General features: G+C 44.7%; 3 protein-coding genes across 17 annotated transcripts in view; 2 read left to right on the forward strand and 1 right to left on the reverse strand.

Moving 5' to 3' along the window:
* Nucleotides 1-2,062: 2,062 nt before the first annotated feature.
* On the forward strand, nt 2,063-4,135 carry slc10a4 (solute carrier family 10 member 4). Its single transcript, XM_041040776.1, has 3 exons — nt 2,063-2,595; nt 2,807-3,017; nt 3,608-4,135. The coding sequence occupies exons 1-3, from the start codon at nt 2,063-2,065 to the stop codon at nt 4,133-4,135; spliced, it is 1,272 nt and encodes a 423-aa protein (XP_040896710.1).
* A 614-nt stretch (nt 4,136-4,749) lies between these two features.
* On the forward strand, nt 4,750-7,156 carry zar1 (zygote arrest 1). The gene is made up of 4 exons (XM_041040626.1): nt 4,750-5,490; nt 6,059-6,151; nt 6,416-6,490; nt 6,594-7,156. The coding sequence occupies exons 1-4, from the start codon at nt 4,780-4,782 to the stop codon at nt 6,735-6,737; spliced, it is 1,023 nt and encodes a 340-aa protein (XP_040896560.1). The 5' UTR covers nt 4,750-4,779; the 3' UTR covers nt 6,738-7,156.
* A 1,438-nt stretch (nt 7,157-8,594) lies between these two features.
* Nucleotides 8,595-21,283, reverse strand: part of fryl (furry homolog, like) — a 58,904-nt gene continuing 46,215 nt past the window's right edge. For 11 of the 15 annotated variants that reach the window (XM_041040154.1, XM_041040155.1, XM_041040150.1 and 8 more), the window contains 11 exons: nt 20,508-20,708; nt 19,114-19,305; nt 16,860-17,278; nt 15,239-15,446; nt 14,930-15,079; nt 14,659-14,757; nt 13,815-13,883; nt 12,603-12,620; nt 11,633-11,743; nt 10,878-11,071; nt 8,595-9,444 (listed from right to left, as the gene is read on the reverse strand). In XM_041040154.1, coding sequence (XP_040896088.1) covers nt 9,204-9,444; nt 10,878-11,071; nt 11,633-11,743; nt 12,603-12,620; nt 13,815-13,883; nt 14,659-14,757; nt 14,930-15,079; nt 15,239-15,446; nt 16,860-17,278; nt 19,114-19,305; nt 20,508-20,708 — 1,902 coding nt within the window. In that variant the 3' untranslated portion in view covers nt 8,595-9,203. The remainder of the gene's footprint in view (nt 9,445-10,877; nt 11,072-11,632; nt 11,744-12,602; nt 12,621-13,814; nt 13,884-14,658; nt 14,758-14,929; nt 15,080-15,238; nt 15,447-16,859; nt 17,279-19,113; nt 19,306-20,507; nt 20,709-21,283) is intronic. The other 4 variants (XM_041040147.1, XM_041040143.1, XM_041040156.1 and 1 more) reach the window with 2 other exon arrangements.

The raw sequence follows: 21,283 nt of genomic DNA on the forward strand, positions 1-21,283 counted from the left end.
CAGACAGCAAAGGCCAAACGGAGAATACAGAGTGCAAAATGATGTGTGATGACTCAAACTATGCTCTTAATGTTTTTTTTGTTTTTTTTTTTTTAGATTTCCTGGCAAAATCTAAGCACTTGAAAACAAGGAAAAATTCATCGTTGCTAACCGTTTTTATCTAAAGGGCAAAACAAAATCTGTCAGGGTTATTTTTCAGTAACGTCTGAGGAAAAGATAAGAAACCTGGTTTCACATAACAGTGAGGTCTGACACTATGATACTTCACATCCAAGTCAGTGTGTTTCACTCTTTCAGATCAGGTGTTACAGGGACGCAGGCCAAACTGAGTGAACATATAAAGGAAGCTCTGCTGCTTTACACAAATCTGAGACACAGTTTGTCTTAAACATTAAGTACACTCATCTGTCCTTTCAGAACTTGATCTGAGTATATTAATCTGTTCCTGTATGTCTTCACTTTATGATTTGTATCTGCTAAAAATTGCTTTGTGCATCAATAGACTTGTTATATTAGAAAGGAAACTCTTGTTTATGCTCTTTAGTTTTGTTTCAGTGTCTTTCATCCAGCTACTAACAGAGAAGTGGCACATCTTGTATTCTGTGCACAGGCTGTTGCTGCTGCATTACGTACCTGGAGTCACCCGTTGGTTAATGAGGGACACAGTGTGTCTCCGGGAAGGGGAGGAGACAGACGAAAGCCCGAGTCACTGACTGGTGCAAACTGTCCCATCCCACTCCGGCCTCAGTGCCCTGAACACGTGTGACGTCAGCGCATTTCTTTTCTCTGGACACTCGGCTTCCTCTGTGTGTGACACCGGGGAGTTTCTCTCTGAGGTTCACAGTGTGTGAGCTGCAGAGACACACACACACACACACACACACACACGTGTCAAATACAAAGGTTCTTTAACACAGTCGAGACGATGCTGTACTGAAAATGATGCATTACTGTCCTACAGAGGAGAGAATGAGAAGAGACTAATACTGGGATGATGTTTTAAGAAACTGTTGCACTGACTTTAGCAAACTGAATTTCATATTTACATATGAAAAACAAGGTTGTGGGTTCTGTTAGTCCACAGCAGGATCAGTTCTGCATCTGAGGGTTAACTGCAGGGGCTTAAAGCATCGAAGTGCTCTGTTTTTTCTGTTTGGTGAAACTTGAATATCATAAAAAATATCATATTTAGAGGTTAATGGATCATGCTTCACCATGAGGACCTTTACTGCTGATACTGATAAAAGATTTCAGCACTGGTCAACTGTATCTGAGCTACATAAAAAATGTTCACATTATATTTTTATCTAAACTCTACAGTGTAATCAGTGATAAAGTCCCTGATCGGTTAAGATATAATGAAGCTTCTAATTAATCATTTATTAAACCTCAGATGAGGTTGAATCAAACAGCTTCAGACGGTTCAGATGAAGACTGGCGGGTAATGCACATACTTCATGAAAGAAGCAGCAGGGCCAACAAAAGAAACGGGGAGGTGGATTTTCATAGTTTGCTGCACAAGCACAAAGATGAGCACAGTTTTCACTCATGCAGGCTGCGCTTACTCAACCTCGACAAACAGCTGTCTTCACTACAGCTTCACTTTCCGCGGGCCTGAATGATCTCCTTTAGAAATCTACAGAAATGTGAGAGGCAGAACAGCCTCTGTCGGGCCGGGTGTAATTTTCCAAATGGAAAACTGCCAATATGTAATAAATAGATTGATATTTTCGGGACCTTCGTCCTTTAACGGAGCGCGGCTCGGTATAAAAGGGCAGCCTGGGCGTTATTGATTGGCCCCGTCCACTCTGGCTGAAGCTTGGGACCGTGTGCAGACTCCCCTCCAGCTATGTGCGTCTATCGGGGAACCAATCCGTGGCACCGGTCTGACTCAGTGAGTCGCTTTAAGACTGTCAGTGCCATGTCTCCATCACATCCTCTGACCACTGGATCCTCCGCGCTTTCTTATTAGTGACAGCGCGCCACTAGGGGGATCATTTTACGCACGGGCTCCTTACAGACACAAGCCCACAGTGGAGACTCTCTGTCCTCCTGTTGCGCCATGGAGAACTCCAGCCTGCTGGGTGGCGACGCGCAAAAAGCTGCCCCGATAGACTTTCTTATGTCGGACACTTTAAGGCAAGTTGTGGATTCTCCGGAGGATGGAGCCATGGCCGGCCTGGGCTTGGCCAGCAGTGCCGTCTTTCTTGAGGGCAGCGCATTCAGAACTGCCGCTGGAGCGGAGTTTCTGGCCGCGCCGCCGACGGAATCCTCTCACCTGATGCCTGCCTTTTGGGATTCCCCGCTCAGTCACGGAATCAATGTATTTGTGGGACTCGTCCTCTGCTTCACCATGCTGGGACTGGGCTGCACGGTGGAGGTTAGCCAGCTTGGAGAACACATCCGCAGACCCATCGGGGTGCTGCTGGCCCTGGTGTGTCAGTTTGTTATCATGCCCTTGGTGGCCTTTCTGTTGGCTTTAGCCTTCTCTCTGGATGATGTGGCAGCGATGGCTGTTCTCCTCTGTGGCTGCTGTCCCGGAGGAAACCTGTCGAACATCATGTCTCTGCTGGTGCACGGAGAGATGAATCTAAGGTAGATCTAGAAACACAACACGCAGTGAGTCATCAGCTGAGGCTGTAACATGATTAAATGCACTGGTTATTATTTTTGCAGATTAGGCGCTGGTGTAAAGTTTACTCTTAAATAAAGTTATATATTCGGCCAAACTTAACTACAGTGATCCAACACTGTGACGGATGATCTCATCCATCCTGCTCTCCGATCTTTGTTCTCCTCTCCGCAGCATCATCATGACCATATCGTCCACTCTGCTGGCGCTCGTGCTGATGCCGCTGTGTCTGTGGATCTACAGCCGGGCCTGGATCAACACACCTGTGGTCAACCTCATGCCCTTCGGGGCCATCATCCTGACCCTGTGCAGCACTCTCATCCCCATCGGTCTGGGAGTTATGCTCAGGTACCGCTACACGCGCGTGGCCGACATTGTTTTAAAGGTAAGTTGAGAACAATTTGTCAAAGTTACTTTTGCAACCGGTGAATGAGTTTAATCCGTTAAATGAATTCAATTTTGCATCATTTATGCATCGAGTACTTAAGTTGACTACCTTTGCGCAAAAGCGCACTGCGTAATTTTCAGTGTCTGTCACCAAGGAGAGGGGGGATGCTGACCGAGGGGAGAGTGACATCAGAGGCACTGTGACAGGAAGAGCTCCTCCCTCCCAGTTCTTATAAAAGCCACACGTGAGGGAGGGACACATCAGTTCCAGTAGACAGTAGCTTCAGCCAGCAGAGGGGCCCTGATGCAGAGTCCAGCCCTGTGTTTAAAACGTCAAAAGTCAATTTCAAGTCAGTTTTAACTATTTGACTCAAAATCCAAAGTCTTGACAACATGTGAGACCCTTATCCTTATGGTCCCCTTAGTTCAGATGATGAAAAACTGAAAACACAAAAGGCTGTTTAATGGGAAAAAAGTGGGAGAAACCTGCAGAACAGCAAGGAACTGGATCCTCTTTCAGGATGTCCGACAGGCAGAAGGTGACCTCTCAGTAAATCACCCTCATCCTCAAACACTGTGTCTTTCCAGGTCTCCCTGTGGTCTCTGCTCGTCACCCTTGTAATGCTCTTCATCCTGACTGGAGCGATGCTGGGGCCGGAGCTGCTGTCCACCATCCCGCCCTCTGTCTACGTGGTGGCTGTCCTTATGCCTCTGTGTGGCTACGCCGCGGGCTACGGCCTGGCCGTGCTCTTCGACCTGCCGCCCAACAGCCGCAGGTCGGTCTCCCTGGAGACCGGCTGCCAGAACGTGCAGCTGTGCACTGCCATCCTGAAGCTGGCCTTCCCCCCTCAGCTGATGGGAGGGATGTACATGTTCCCTCTGCTGTACGCCTTGTTCCAAGCAGCCGAGGCCGGCGTTTTCATCCTGGCCTACAGGATGTACAGGAAGGAGGTCCTCCACAAACCAGAACGGATGGGGGACAGCGAGGACACGGATATAACATATCAAAGGTTTCACGATGATGAGGACTTTGACTCATCTTATGGTGCTGTGACAGTGAGTGACCCAAACACCATCATGTTGGACCCCTGTCCTCCTGATCCAACCCCTGTTTAATGTGCAAAAAAAAAGAGAAAGAGCTGCTTGTTGATTCATAATATTGATCAGTGTCATTCATAAAGAAAGTCCTGGGAAAGAAAAGAGACTATGCAGGGAAATCTCAGAATGACTGCTGAAAAGGGTGCTTCATTCATTCATTCATTTATCCATTCATCCCTTCAACGTAAACATGCCTGACTCATGTCTAATGTATTTATGGGAAAAAAACACAGACGTTTGAAAACATTGCTGTGCTGATCATCACACCATCAAAGCAGCAAGGCAGCAGTTAGTCTCAGTGCTTTTAAAAAGTGTGTGCATGTGTGTGTGTTTATGTGTGTGTGTGTCTAAGAGGGACTAAAAACATCTGACAAACTAATCAGAATTATTCACGTGCAGATTTCCAGCAGAGCAGTGCCAATCAGCGTCTGAGCTCCATGAACGGAGCTGAGTCTGAACCTCATGTACAATATGTGCATATGATTAACAAACTGTATCAATAAAATAAAACGTGTACAGAGACGAAAACTGAAACTCGTACACCTTCGTCACGTGTCTGATTTTTTTTCCCCCACACCTGACCATAATTAGGCCTAATGGAGAGCGCGTGTTGCTCAATCGTTTAAATAGCTACACCTGTCAGCGCCGGATGGTTGAACAACATGGCAACGTACGGTGACGAGCCAGTCGACAGCTATTTCTACTCATCTTACAACCCTTACACGGGCAGATACCCCAGACCTAAAGACGCGGGGTGGAAATATAAAAGTTACCTCTCCCGCTATGGCGACGCCTCTGAAGCCTTTAACAACCAGCAGCGCGCTCAGCTGAAGTCCATCTTATCTCAGATCAACCCCAAACTCACCCCGAGGCTCAGGAAGGCAAACACCAAAGATGTGGCGGTGCAGGTCAACCCGAAGAGGGACGCCTCGGTGCAGTGCTCCATCGGCCCGCGGACGCTCCTGTCCGTGAAGCTGGACTTCCGGCGCAAAAGGAGGCAGGAGCTCGTGACGCCCGGCGGCGATGGGACCCCCAAGGCGAAGGGCGGTGTGCGGTACCCGCGCACCCTCGCTGTGTACTCACCCATCGCCTACAGAAGCGTTACCTCCTTCCTGGTCGACGACAACAACAACAACAACAACATTAAGAAGGCCGCCGGTGGCGAGGCGCAGCCCGCAGTGCCGCCCGGTGAACCGCCCGACTCCGACGGCAAAAGCAACGGGAAGAGGAGCGAACATACCCAGGCTGTTGAGGACGGAAAGGCCGCTAAGATCCCGGACCAGCGCGAGAATCTCAGGTCCAAGCAGGTGAAGGGCGAAGACGTGCAGCCAACCGCAGAGGGGTCAAAGGGCAAGGCGCGCGTGCGTTTCCAGGTGAGTTCACTCACGCGCTCAGCGGGCCTTTGCTTCAAGATGGAGAAAGTCAATATGGATTTTACATTTGTTTACATACAACAGTTTAAAAACTATAAACTACATCTACAGTCAAAGTTGTAAGTTAACGTCACCTGTTAGGCTAACGATGTCATGCTAGCAGCGTGGCCTCTACTCCACATCGTTATTTGCTGAAATTCTCTATAAAATAAACAAGGACAACAAATTAAATGAAATTCAGAGTTTAAGCTACTCGGATATGAGTTAAAATAAAACTTTAAATACATTTTAATTTGAAAATGTTTTGTTAATAAAACATGTCAGTCACTATTAAGTTATAATCCAGTGCCAACTGACCAACTCTTTGATTATGAAGTGTTCAAAATTACTATTACTTTTAACCGGTTTTAATTTGGGGTGAATATTTTAAGCAATGACAACAACTGTGCTGGCATGGCATGAGGATGGTTGAGATCAGCTGAGCTGAAAAATTATTATTATTTTTTTTAAACAAAAAGGTTTTAATAGTTAATGAGTGAACAAACTCAGTCACCTTTTGTCTTATCAGTTCCTGGAACAGAAGTACGGATATTATCACTGCAGAGAATGCAATCTGCGATGGGAGAGTGCCTATGTGTGGTGTGTTCAGGGCACCAACAAGGTGAGCGCCTAAAGCACCCAAATTCAGTCATTTATCAATAATCGCACAACATCAGGGGTCACCAGGATGAAACTTATTTCAGTACAGAAGTTAGTACTTCAGTGTAATCTATGGTAGAGACTTTTGTCTAAATAATATGTAGTTTTGAAAGGTTGTGTTAAACTGTAGTACTGGTGCCCAAAACACACACTTGAATAGGCTGTGACATGACATTTCAAAGCTACAGTATGAAAAACCTGTTCTAACTCAAGTACTGTGTTCCAGGTTTACTTCAAGCAGTATTGTAGGAAATGCCAGAAGGACTTCAACCCATACCGTGTTGAGGACATCACATGTCACGTAAGCCCTTTCTCTGCCCTGTTCTGTAAATGAAGGTATCCCATGTATCACTGCTAACCTCACACCCCCTGACCCCCCCCCCCCCCTCCTTTTTTTTTTCCAGACTTGCAACAAAGCACGTTGTTCCTGTGCAATAACACAACGCCACGTTGACCCCAAACGGCCCCACAGACAGGACTTGTGCGGCAGATGCAAAGGCAAGCGGCTCTCCTGCGACAGCACTTTCAGCTTCAAATACATCATTTAAGGAGCATCTCAACCGAACTTTGCCTGTAACACATGAGTACAAGTCCTCTGTGGGGAGGGGGCGGGGGCAGAATCTTCAGGCCAGTGCCATATTTACAGATACAATAATGGCATCTTGGATGTGAAGCATATATATAAATATTTGATGTTTAATACTTTCTTTCATGCCTGTTTTGTGTTGATGAAATTGATGGTAAGAATCACGGACTTTACATTGTAATAAATGGCTACCATGCACTCTGTACTGAAGCACCTTTTCTTGTCAGTAGTGAAAATAGAGGAAACGCAATTTAAAATGGATGAATATGCTTCAAGTGAACTGAAGTCATTACCTTGTGTAAGATGTTCTTTCAGTCAAAGTGATGCTTAATGTAGCTGCATTAAACTCAAACTGACTCCTGTAGCTGATCAATAGAAAATTAAAAAGTTTAGACAGACTTTGCTTGTACTTGGACCGAGGCTTACTGTTCCAGTTCACCTCCAGTTTTCCTGTGTTGGGGACAAGAAGTGATCATTAAGAACTACAGACTACAAATTCATGCTGTTCTCACCAAGCTTTTTCCTTAATTGTACTTTGAATCTAAGTCCTGTTTAATCAGGAAGCATCTGATACTGTTTTACTCCACATGCTTGCAAAGCACTGAACAATTTTAACAATTTACAACCAAGCTTATACTGTATGATTAGGTTTTTATTTATCCAGAGAGAAGGCTGGTATGTGAGTGAACAAGAAAAAAAAAAGTATAATGCACCTCTACATTAAAACATCTTCCAGGTAAATAACATATTCATTAAATAATTAAGAACAGCATTCAAATGTACCAGACAAGCAGGGGGGAAGGGTGGGGGGGGGTCAGCTCTCTGAGGAATGAGTACAGTGACTGTTACAATGTGCCATGACAAGATTTCCAGAAAGCATTCAGATAATTCATGTCCTGCAGTCACAGCAGCAAGTAGGGCCATTCTGAAAGCATAGCGCAGCTTCAATGGCAGCCGTTTCCCCCACGGAAAAACAGGATCAAAATGTGGCGGAGGATGAGCGCCGCTTTGCAGCGTGATCAACCTACATGGACAAACACAAACCTTAGCCTCCCCTTCATGAGGCTTTAAGCAGGGCCTATGTCGGGGAGCTGTGCTAACAAAAAAAAGATCACAGTGGAGAGAAGGAATGCATATGATGTGGCTTGGCTGGATTGGTGCAGTCAAACAGGAGATAAAGGCTACATTAGATCTCCCATGCCATCACCATCACAAAGGCAGACAGGTGGCTTGTCCCAAATGAGCCCCGACCCCCGTCGGAAGACCACAACCACCAACCAAGGCAGCCTTTGGGAAAGTTCGAAATTTGTGTGATTGGATGACGAAGGTGGAGCGGATCATTAATGACTCAGATCTGGTCTTGGCTTTCTCTCATCACATTAGCTTTATACATACATCCTACTCGGATGAACAGTGCATTACACAAAAGTACAAGGGAAAAATACTGGTTTTACACTATACATTTTCTAAAATATATACAGAGTAAAATAAGTTATGTTTCCACAATGAGTTGTAGCCAGTCTGCACTTGTGTGCAATTATATGCATTTGTGTGTGTGAGCGTATACCAGAATATCCAATATATATCACACAGTCAAGAGTCTCTAAAGGCAGCTACTTATTTGGTTTAAGAGTGAGTTTTGCGTGAAGACCTGTTAAAGGGGACGCTCCTCTCAAAGCAGATCAATAAACAGATATATTTCTCTTTTTACACTCCCCGAAGGCAAACGTTTCCCACAGGGTTACAATTACATGTTAAATATCCTAACATTTACAACCTAGGATGTTAGCTCTAATAAAAAATACATTTCTCAAAAAAATATTCTTGCAGTGCTTTTCTCTTTCAAGCATGCTTTGGAAAACTTTTTTTTTGTTTGTTTGTTTTTTTTTTTTTTAAACAAGGTTTTTCTGTGTTTGCTCATGAATCCTGACGGTGTGTCCTCACACATACGACACCTCCTCCGGACTGTCTCACATGCTTACAGACACCATCTCCCAGCCCAGGCCTGGAGGAGGCCACCGGTCGGCACGATATGCTCATTGGGTCAGATCCAGCAAAAAGCAGAAAAAAAAAAAAAATAAAATAAAAAATCATGAAACAAAAAACAGAAAAAAGGAATCATCCCACTGTGTCCTCTCTTATTCGTTCCCAGGCACACCACCGCATGACTTATTGCAACTGAATTTTGCAAGTTGGCTTAGTCTGGGAAAAGATATTAGCTTTAAGCATTCATACATGTAATAATATATATTAAGAGTCACAGTTATTCCCACACATCCTTTAGCCCTTTAAAGGTGGAGTCTCTCTCATCCTCCTCTGAAGCCCCTCACAGTCCACCCTCTCTCTACAGTAGAGGTGAGGTCTGCAGAGAGTGAAGGGGGAGGGGGGGGGTAATTTTTTGTCCAGTCTAGTCCACAGTACCACAGGCTCACAGTCCAGTGCTGACCATGGTGGTGTGGGGCTGGCAGGCCTGCGCCTGACTCAGAGCCTCACGGATCTGTAGGTTGAGCTCCATGAGGCGAGTGCTAGCCTGAGACAGATCCCTGCTGGGGCCCACGACCGCCAAGCAGCCCGTCTGGCCCAGCGTCTGGTGACGGAAGTAGATGTGCAGAAGGGTCTGAACTGCATTATCTGTCTCATTGCCAAAGATGTCGTTGGGCCACAAAGACCTGAAGACAAAGGAGGGTGGAGCTTAGTACACGCAGAGGAAGTGCTTCCAGCATGCATTGCAGTCCTTGGTACCTCCGTGTTAACCAGGTTCAGGTCTGAGCACAAACCTGATTGTGGCTTTTGGATCTCAAGAAAAACTCGAGAAAACACACTCATCTTGTGTTAAAATGGGAGAAGGAAGGAGGGATAATTATATCTGAGGAAGAATGGAAAACAATATGGAGACACCAGTGTAAATGTACCAGCTCACAGAGATGGACAGAGTTTGGCTGCAAAAGATAAGAGACTTTATTACACCAGAAATCTCACTACGCCAACAATCCCCCCGTCTGTTGGAGAAGCTGTGGAAACCAAAATGCAAACCACTGTCATGTCCTCTGGGACTGCCCCATTATTAAAGACTACTGGAGGGATATACACACTGCTTTACAGGACATTTTTAAATGTGAAATACCCCTGGAGAGCAGATTTTGTTTTTTTGGATGTATTCCTCAGGACTCAGGTCAATATACTGCTAAATGCTAAGTGGCTAACACGGTTTGTCTCCTAATGGGAAAATTGGATTAACTATGTAACGTCCCTTAGACCAGACTTTATTTTTTACAAACTAATATTTATATTAGTAAGGAAAGATCACTCCCTGTTTGTGTTTAGTTCAGAAAAGCAGAAATTTGGGGAAAAAAAGTATAAAGTTGACATGGATAAGTATGTGTGTTTGAAGTTATGGAGGTGCATGTATCTACACGGACATGGATAGACATGGGCTAAAGTTGTAGGTACGTGCATGTATGTCTGTGTATATATATCAGCGTGTGTGTGTCTGTATATGTATGTGGGGGTGTGTGTATGTACATGTGTGTATACGTGCATAAAGGAGTGTGTAGGTATGTATATTTGTATGTTTATATATAGATATACATAAGAGAACATGTGGACGACAGAGGTACATATATGTTGAAGAGTGAAACTGCCTCGATTGCACTTTTCTTGGCCTATTTGTCTCTAAGTCACATTTAGATTTACTTATCTAAAACTACTTGCTTTAATTTAACCATTTTATTTATCTATCAGCTTATTTAGTTATTTGTTGTTTTTTTTTACTTATGTATTTATTTATTTATTTATTATTGTTTTACTTTTATTTGTTTTTGTTTTCTCTTTTTTGTATGTTTTTCAGAACGAGAGCTCATACTTGTTTAACACATACGTCATGTATAACGGATGTCAAACATGCTGTATAAAAGAAAACCTATTAAAACGTTAATTACAAAAATTTTTTTTAAAAAGCTGCAATATCCTGACACTGTGACCTGAAAAATCATTTTTGTCTGGACTAATCGTTTAACTGATTCATCGTTTCAGAGCTGAAAACTCTAAGTTTGACTCGTGTCTCCGTTGAGAGATGGAGCTGGAACTGTTTCGTCCATCTTACCTGAAGACTTTGACCTGTGTGAGGGCAGACCTGAAGTCTCTGGATCTCAGAGTTTCGATCAGTGACTGGATGGCCGTCTCTGTGTTGGTCTGAGCAGCGTCTGACATACAAACGTCCTCCTGAGCATCACTTCCTGTTTCGGCCTCCTTTAAACAGTTCTCCAGGATAGTGAGCTCTTCAGACATGTTGGTCACCTTAGAAACACAGACATGAATATATCAGTATCATGTGCACAGCATAAAACAGCATACGTGTGCCAAGTCTATCCAGGAAGTCAGCAAAATAAAGCTCTTGATTAAATATTACCTGAAATAGCTGACCCATCACAACATTTGAGTAGTTATTTAATTTCATTCGGTACTTAATCTAATTAAAGCTCCATCAAGATGCAGCCCAGACAGGGACTGGCTGCAGTACAGATCCAGCAGTGATTATTTATCTAACCTGTGGTTAAAAGAAGACATTAACCATCAACCGTCATTAACCAACTGAATCTTACAATACAACTTACTGGCAACTGATGTGTCGTTTCAATGTGAAACAAAACTTTTAATACATTTTCATGAGAAACAGACAGTGAGGCAACAACCAGTGGAAAACAGTGCTGTTACAACATGATGCAGTGTCTGTTCGTGTTCCTCTGACAACAGAGATGAGACAGACAAACCTAAGACAAACCTAAACCCGTAATCATGCACATCCAGCTCATTTTGGAGCAGTCATCCAAAACCAAATCCAGTGTGTGCTGGTCTCACCTCTGCCTCCCTCTTGATAGTATCCACCCTGCTGATGAGCTTACAGTAGGCCTGGAAGAGCAGCAGCAGCTGAAAGTGCAGCTTATAGAGCCTGCGACATAACTCCAGCTCCTGCAGAGACAGGAAAAAAAAAACAGAATTTACGTGCAGTTTATAATTGCCGAGGCCGCACTGAAATGACTCTGATGATCACATGATTAGACAGACAGATGGGTAATCCTGGGTTAGAGACGTGGGAGTAGATGAAAGGGTTAAAAACGGCCCAGAGCGAGGTGCCGTCCGGTTCGAGCCATGGAGCGAGAGGTGGGTCTGCTACTACTAGAATTACTCATGAGATCTCAGTCAGACAAGTGTCCATCACCACCACTTGAAACGCTCCCTGAGGGCCACTGTGACCAGCTATGGATGATTACATGAATGACCCAAAGAAGTGGGTATTTACCAAACATGAAGACCCTAATCCAGGAAAACACGGAGGGAGAAAAAAAAAAAAAAAAAACGATGATTTTTACAGATGTGGGAAAAATAAACATGCAAAATGAAAGTAATCTACACCTTACAACAGTTTGATCTCTCCACCCATCCTCTCCCACTGGTAACCCGGGGCAACAGGCCCCCTCTGAAATCATGGCTAACTAACACACATCTTCATCTATCAGCAGACAAAATCAGTGTGCAGTACAAAGGGGTTAAGACATTGATTATCCAGTCCAGATGCAGCAACAGAAAAAAAAAGCATATACTGCAGGATAGGGGGGAACAGAACGGATTATGATTGGGTGGATGGGGGAGCTCAGCTGGGTTGCATGACCGATCAAGGCAGAGACAGAGATACAGATGTGGATGGGGATGGTTGCAGAGCACAGTCTGTGGATGTCGACAGCGCAGGTATGTACAGAGAGATGAGATGGTCAGTGTTTTATCCGGACGTCATGATTATTAAAGAGTCTATAATATGAGAACCACTTACTGCTAGATTTTCCATTTGCTAAGCAAGAAGGTGAGCAGGTCACACACACGCACACACACACACACACACACACACACACACACATACAAACAAAAACAACAACAAACAAAACAGAAGAAGAGAAAGACCAAGAATTAGTGAGCTTTAACATTTCAGCTGAGACACAGTGACCTGACGGGCAACGAGCGGTGGTTTATCATCTCCCTTTCACACAGGTCAGGGAAGGCTGAGTGAGCTCACTTCAGCGGTAACAGAAACCTTTAAGCAACCTGTACTCTGAGAAACTGAGCATGTATGATGGAGAAAAAAAAGACATGGTAAAGAGGCAGCAGAGAGACGAAGGTAGTGTAAGTGGAGTAAAAGGCGTCTGAACGTGTTGCCCATATGTTTCGACCTGACAGTTTTTCAGTGGGTGGAAAACACAGAGGGAAGCTGTGAGCATGAAGTCCACAGATCTGTGCAAGGAGCTCAAGCTAAGTGAACGTGTCAACCACTCCAGGATGTGGAGAGAGAGAGAGAGAGAGAGAGAGAGAGAGAGAGAGAGAGAGAGAGAGAGAGAGAGACCATGCAAAGACTCTGAGTTGCAAGAGGACGACAGGGATGTCTGTCTGTAAGTTTTCATCTCTCATCATTCTATTTAAGTCCAACTGAAATTACATTTAGTCATCCCTTTTTGCAGCCACAGATAAAGTTATTTTTTTATTGTTAGACGAACAAAAAGAAAAAATCTTTTTTGTTTCAGCTGGTTATGGAGGGGCATCAGGGTCAGTGTCTGTGTTTGATTGACAGGAGCTCGCAGGCTGAGCACCAGCAGGGCAACAAGAAAACAAACGTACGCTGTGAGTTTACATCTTATTCAGTGAGCTGCAGCTGAGGAACTAATTAGCTATACAGCAGGTGTCGTCATGAAACCATAAAATACAAAATATAAGTTTCTCCCTTTTGGTTTCTGATTTTTTCCCTCTGAACAGAACGCAGATCATGAGATTTACACAGTATATGTGTGCTGTAGCAGAAAAACAAACAAACAAACAAACATTCAACTTAGTTTCAGTTGGACTTCAACTCTAAATGCAGAGACCTCACTGGTTACAAGATTCACATTCGGTTTCATTCTTGAACGATTCTTCTGCGATTCCTAAAAGTCACACTGATCAACACAAATGACAAATAACATCCCCCGTCATCAAACAGGTAGGTGTTCATTCGTACCTGTGCGTGAGTATTGGGCCGCTGGTTGCTGTCTTTGTCCCCAAATGTTTTCCTGCAGTTGTCCAGCCACTGCAGGGTGAGGACAGGAATGGGTGAGACATGTGACAGGAGGAGGAAAAAAAAACATATACAGATGAGGTGAAAGAGAAGAATACAAGAGCTGTTCTTTCTTCTTTGGACATATGCATCTACATCCGTGTACGTATATAATAAAGGCTGGTAAGGGAGGAGATTTAATAAGAGTGTTGTACTTAGTGAATTAAAGGAGGCCTGTTCCAGAGAACGGGATAGTATCTAGCCCTCCAGGGACCACTGCCGTCTCATTCAATTAGCACCCCTGCATCCCAGAACCCTCTCCAATCTCATCTCTTCTCCTCATTCCCCTCCCCCCCGTCATCTTCCCTCCCGCCTCTCACAGCTTCTCCTGCTTGGCTCCCTATAACTGATTTAGGAGTGCCGAGGGTTATTTTTATCCCTTCAGCAAGGGGATGTCACTAGTGATGCAGACAACGGCGGCTAAATCTACTCATACCCAACACTGATTCAATGTCTGCCCTGCTGATGAGACATACTGGGGCTTATCGAGTACAGCATCAGCTATTTGTCTTTATGTCCTCCTGGTCTTCCATACTGCAATGATACAGGCATAAAGGGCAATTTACACATGCTCCCTGAGCTCATCTCTCTTGAGATGAGATGGCATTATTGGAAAGTATAGTCCCACACACACACACACACATCCTAACACAGCAGCTAAAACTGCAGTTGTGGCAGTCTTAGGGAAAAGGTTCAGAGAGAATGGGAAAGCAGATGTGATTAGTGCAGAAGATGCGCGGTGACTTACGAGCTCTGCTGCTTCTCTCTTGGCGTTGTAGGTGTCCAGGTGTTCCTGCAACTCCAGCACACTAAACTTCAGAGTCTCCAACAGTCCACAAGAGACCAGCTACAACAGCAAGACAGGACACCACATACATTAACCCACAACAACACCCAATACGTACACAGTACATGACACAAAAATATCTACAGCAGGACACACATAAACGTTCAGCTTATCGTATTCAGTAAATCAATTTATCAGTTTGATTGCAGGCAACCATGCAGCGCAACCTCACCGTCTCCGCGTCCAGCAGCACAGTGGGGCACTGAGAGCGAGACGTCATGACTTCCAGGGAGCTGAGGAACTGATTGCCCATTCGCTGGAGCCTTTCCCCGAGAAATCGAACAGATGCATGTGTAATGGAGCCAAATTTCCTCTGAATGCTCTGTATTAAAACAAGGATGTAGAAATTTAAAAAAAAGAAAAAGGAAAAGAAAGAATAAATCCTGCTGAGAAGGTTCACTGGTAAACAAGACAGTAGATGCAACAGATACAGAGCAGAACAGCCAACCAAAAAAGGATAAATATCCAAACAGGCGTTTACCTGAAAGAGTCGGGAGAACACGTGGAACGTGTAAACAGCAGAGGAGCCATCTGTATCTGACAACATCTGGTTGACATGGCAACGCCAAGCATCTTCCTCATTGTCATAGGCAACAGGCTGGAATGCTGCCAGGATGGCAGAGAGGAAGGGCGAAGGGGGCGGAGAGGCCTGAATCTCTGGGAAGCAGTCTGCGTCACCTTCATCTTGACTGAAACACACAGAGGGGCCAATAAGCTACAGTCCGACATGTTCCACACTCCCCTCAGTCTCCACCGAAGGACAAATGTAAACACACACACATGCTCGTCGTCACTTGCTGCAGGTAAACAACCTCACATCGCTGCATCTGCATCCCTCGCTGCAGATTTAACCGCAGTATACTGAGAGCCCTAATCTACTGCAGTGCTCATACACAATAACAACATATGAGCTATTAGCATTTTAGCATCATGCAAACATCTCTCTCTCTCTCTCTCTCTCCCACACTCACACACACACACATACAGCAGATACTCACAGGCCAGTCGGACCAAACAGTCTGAAGAGGCAGACAGAATATAAGTATCTAAAGCCTGCGCTGCCAAGCGCTGCAGCGGAAAGGGTCTCCGTCCTCATCCTCACCCGAACTATCGCTTCTCTTTCCCTTACTCTCTCCCCTTGTCTGCAGCACGTCTGTGCTGCAACTGCTAACGGCACTAGCGCACTGCACTCCCATCCCACACAGGACTGCAGAGAGCTCTATACAAGCTAGGCATCTACACACACTGACACATACACGCATTTCAGCAAAGCAGAGCCAGCTCCCAGCCTCACAGCTGTCAAATGTTGCTGAGCTGTTTTTGTCTTTCTCTCTCCCACACATGCAAGCTCTCACACACAGAAGACCACTACGCTGTTTAGTGTCCTGCCGTTCACAGACAATCACTCAAAGTACGCTCCACTCCACACATTTGCCCATCAATCATGTGGGACTCAGTTCAGTGGAAGACCTTGAGTACAGTGATGAATGCTGGTAACAGGCTAAATGAGTGACTGTCCATGTGCGTGTATGTGTTAACTTTACAGCCGTCCTCCAGATCGAGTTGGCCCACCTTGGAGAGGAAATGCTTAGAAATGGACTGGAGCCAGCCCACCCTGGCCCACCTTCATAGTCCCGGCCCACAAGGGACCCATGCCAAAGAAGAAATTACCCATCATCCCATCTAAAAAGGCTGCATCTCACAGAGGCCAGCCACGCGATGTGCTGTAATCCATAAACCTTCATAAACAACCACCTCTAAACTATTCTATGATCAACAGATATGATGTTTTATCGCAACAAAAACTGAAAATGATGATTTAAAATCATGTAGTTCCATTTAAAGACCTTGCTGTCTTAGGTGGACAGTTCCAATCAGGTTTTACCACAGGGAGTATTTCAGCGTAGGAGGAGAGGAGGTAAGCCTTGGAGGAGGTAAACCTGCATTGGTCTCTAACTACAAAGATATTGAGACTGACAATGTGATGGACCAATCAGAAATCAATCTCCTGCTGAGCTAAACCATTGCCACACTTATCAAATGAGGCCCAAAAAGTCGCATGTTTTTGTTAAACGTTTGCAGAGAGGTCCTGGTCCACTTACCTGGACATGCCAGAGAAGTCAGCCTCCTCCTCCTCGCAGCGCTCATCCAGCTCCTTCAAGGCCTGTGTCACATCTTCCTCCCACACAGAGCCACAGGTGCTGTCTGGGTCTGGATCTGGATCCGGCTTTGTCTCTGGTGGCATGGGCAGGGGCAGCGAGAGAGGCAGGACCGTCTGGGACTCCTCTTCACAGAGGGACCCCGGCGGAGTGTCTATGGCCAGCGGGGGAGGGGGGGCCGGATCCAGGTCCTCCTGAGGGTCCTGGGTCTCTTGGGTGTCCTGAGAGTCTTGAGGATCCTGCGAGTCAGGGAGGTCACAAAGCTCTGGTGGGTCAGAGGGCAGAGGGGGGGCGCTGCAAAACCCCGTGTCTTCACTCACGCTGCTGCTCAGCTCGTCCGCTGCAGTCATGCTTACAGCATCCTGTAACAAGCAAAGCCAGATGGGGGTACTCAGGTGCAGGCTGGTGGATGACTGGTCACATGAAAACACACTGTACATTACAATTAAAGTACTTAGTCGTCATGACAACAGCATCTCTTAAAGTCAACTGGAGAACACCAATTCACTGTTTAACCTTTATATAGCCTGTACTTAGTGCTATGGCCTATACTTAAGAGTACATACGAGTTTCTGTTATTCAAGAGGGACCGTAGAGTCAGAGCTTTTCAGGATGTTCACATCTTGGAAACTGATTTTTATGTCACTCTTTAAGCTAACGTCTCTCATGAGAAATTAAAGAAAAAGAATCGATAAACATGAGCCAATATCAATCTATCACTGAAACGCATTTAAAAACTTGACCTGGATGCTAATAAAACCGTAGCGTCGTGGTAAAATGACAGGGAGTGAGAGGCGACAGGACAACAGGTGAATGAGATGTATGCAGTCTGACGCACATTACATCTGAACGCACTGATTTATGACTTGCACTCGGTAACTACACATCAGCAACCAACAGTGGGCGGACCCTAAGAGAGGCTCCAGCTTTATAATCCAAACTGAACAGATTTATGTTTGATTACATTAACACCAAACCAGTCACAGTGTCTGACTGAGACACAGGAAGTTTCAGGTAAATTCCATATGTAAACATAAAGGAGGAATATACCAGGAGACGGCACAGAGAGGGAGCTCTAATTAAGAGCACTTGTTTTTTTCCTTTGTCTTTTTTTTTTTTTTTATTTAAAAGTCTAATGCATTAAGAAAGCTGAGTGTGGCAGGCAGCCAGTACATCACAGAGACAGCAGCTATATTACAGAAAGCTTTTAGAAGTGGTCGTGGCCATCCTGGAGGGAATGAGTAAGAGTATTGATGGTTTTATCTAAGGCTCATTACACTAAGAGCCGGGGCTGTGATGGAGGAGATGTCCTTGGAATGATATTGAGACCATCGGCTAGATCGAATTCCTAGAAAGTTGCATTCAGTTCTCTGTATGGAGAGCTGTCATTAAGGGGTAGGAACACCTACTTATAAATATATGTATGAGCCAAGACAATTCCTATATCTGAAGGTAAAAGACAGGGCTCTTTGACTTAAATTCTGCAATTCTCACGCTGTGTCTTCAAATGCAAATCAGGACAAGATAATATACTCACCCTTGTTAGTACAAGTGATAAATGTCAGTAGCAGTAGATAGCAAAGCTGTTCATCACAAGAAAATCTATGGCATGTTAATATGGTAGCAAATTAAAGGAGTTTAATTGGCTAGAGCACCACTGGTTTCCAGTTAGCTGCACTTTTAAAGTTAACACACCACTTGTAATGGACTCATACTCACGCATGCGTCTGCCGAAGACAAAGGAGCTGGTGTCCATTTCACAAGTTTTTAATGGTGGATTTAGTTGGAATGGTCAGATGCTGTGTTATTGTAGGTGGGCAGTAACAGCTGACCTGAGGTGAGCTTTTGTTTTAATCTCTCCCCAAATCACACGAGCGAGCCCGACTGCATAGCTATTAAGGGAGCAAGAGCTAGCCCTTCAACACCCACACCCAGAGCAACAAAGCAAGCAGTGGCAGAGGGAGTCAGAAGCAGCAAGAGCAAACCCACAATGCCTCAACCCGAGAGCAGGCCGACTCAATTACAGAACCAGCACTTTTACCCCATCCAAAAGTCCCTGAAGGTAGCTGATCCTCTGTCTCAGCGACAGACAAGCCAAAAAATACAGCAAAAGCAGAAAAAGGCTGAGCACAAAGAAAAAGACAAGCTAGAAAGCACCCGTGCACCACACTTTATTGTTGCTCCCAACTGATCGCACCTCAGGCAGCTGGCTGCTGGTGCTGTCTGAGTGGGCCATCTCCAAAATGGGGCTATCCAGCTGAGGAAGGGAGGGTAGGGAGGGAAGGACAGTTGCCTCCTCAGTCAGTGCGCTGCTGGACGATTCTTGAGACTGCTGTAGAGAGTCCACATGGTTGGACGCAGTGTCGTCTGTGGCAGAGTCACTGTTAAGCTGGAGAAGAAACATACCAGTTAGCTTCACTGTTGAGACCCTGTATAAACACGATACAGACTGGATTGGACATCATTTAGCTCGATGCAAACCTTTATTAAAAGTACACTAAGGGCTGAGGTGGTGTCAACAAACTGACTGAACAAGATTTACTTTAGGAAAAGTTCTCAATGTTGTTAATGTGTAAAAGTTATTTCAACAATATGGTAACGTGGTAGAAACATTCTGCTGCCATGGCAAATAGATCCCTCACTAAACCTTAACATACTTGATACGCTGGGTTTAAAACGTTAGTATAAAATTAACTCTTATTATTAATTATACCAGAGCTGATGCTTAGTTTAGAATCAACTGGCCATTTTGTTCATTATGTGCTTGTTATCATGTAGAGTTAGTTCCACACCTTAAAAATTCCATCAGGCAAAAAGTAAGATCATGCCAACGTCAATAATATTATTACTTTTCCAAGATTCTGTTTAAACGACACATTAATGCTGCATGCTCATTTTCTAATTTTACAATATATTACCGGGTGACGAGAAACATTTTTGCAGTAAATGTCCACTAGAGGCAAAAGCTCATTCTCTCACCATGCACTACCAAGAAGAGCAGAAGAGGAGAGAAAGAAAGCATCCCCATTTGACTGAGGTAAAGCATTTCTATTAATGACATTATTATTAGCAGCTTTGGATAAGATCTCGCTTGCAAAGCAAAACAAAGCAAAGAAGAGTTGAAGTTGAGCAGCCGAAGAGTTAAAAACGCAAAAGGAACATGCTGTTATTCTGAATTCTAACACTCGTTATATTTTACATTGATTTATATTTTTAACTGGAATTTTATTCACTTATAAAAATATCAAATTTCTCATCTAATAAAACTAACAATTATCAATGATTTACCTTGAGTCAATGTGAAGTTTTTTTTTAATTTTCCTACACTGTACTTACCTATTTAAAATAAAAACAAATATAAGAAAGAAGAATTGCATTAATCTAGCAGTCAGAGGTAGAGGGACTGGGCTCAGGTTTGAAGGGGGCATCTACCACCAGCGAAGAAGCAAGCATCTAGCCCCTGTCCACACTGGCAGCAGGTCCAGCTCAGTATGCACACATACACACGCACACCATGCCAGCGGGCTGTGTGAGGAGCATGGTGGGTTGGGGTGGGAAGGGGGTGGGGACCCTGATTAGAGTGAGACTTACAAGGCCAGAGCGGGTGAGAATCTGGCTAGCACTCAGTACCTCCTCCTCAGACGATTCATCTGTGTCCTCGTGGTTGGTGAGGTTGAGGCTTGGTGTGCTGCCTGTGTACTGGCACTCCTGCAAAGACGGCGTGTCCCCTTTGTCCATGCTCTCCAGGGAGCGACGACGCACCCCCCAGTTGAAGTTGTCCATGCTCTCCCCCTGCAGGACAACCGGGACAAAAGCAGTCAGGCACACGGCACATAGCAGCAGGGTTTGGGGCAGATTTTTACAAAACAAGGAAACAAAACACAACACATGCAGATGACATTCCACAACGTAGAAAAAAAAATAAAATAAAAAAAAAAAAACTATATGAATGCATGAGAACGGGTGAGATGATTTTTCTCCAGGTTTTGGGATGGTATATGATGCAACGCTCTAAAACTATAAAAGTAAAGGGTTCACAACCACAGCAGCAATTATTTCAAATCAAGAATTACTACAGCACTTTATCTGGTGACAACACAGAGACCAGGGCACCGCAGAGAACGGCATCTCTAAGAAGCTGTCCGCCCCTCACACTTACCTGCAACTCCTTGTGGCAAGAGAAGAGAAGGAATAAGTGTGTTAGTAGACTTAGGACAGCAACAAAACACACATCGTTTTACTACAGCAGTTAGGACAAATAAGACGCCAGTTCGACACACAAGACAAATGACGTTAAGCTGGAACAACACAACACATTATAGTATGGTCAAGAGTAGAGATGAAGAGTGACACAACTGAGTGTACAA

The sequence above is a fragment of the Toxotes jaculatrix genome, chromosome 6 (assembly GCF_017976425.1).
Source record: "Toxotes jaculatrix isolate fToxJac2 chromosome 6, fToxJac2.pri, whole genome shotgun sequence".
In the NCBI taxonomy this organism is placed as follows: Eukaryota; Metazoa; Chordata; class Actinopteri; family Toxotidae; genus Toxotes; species Toxotes jaculatrix.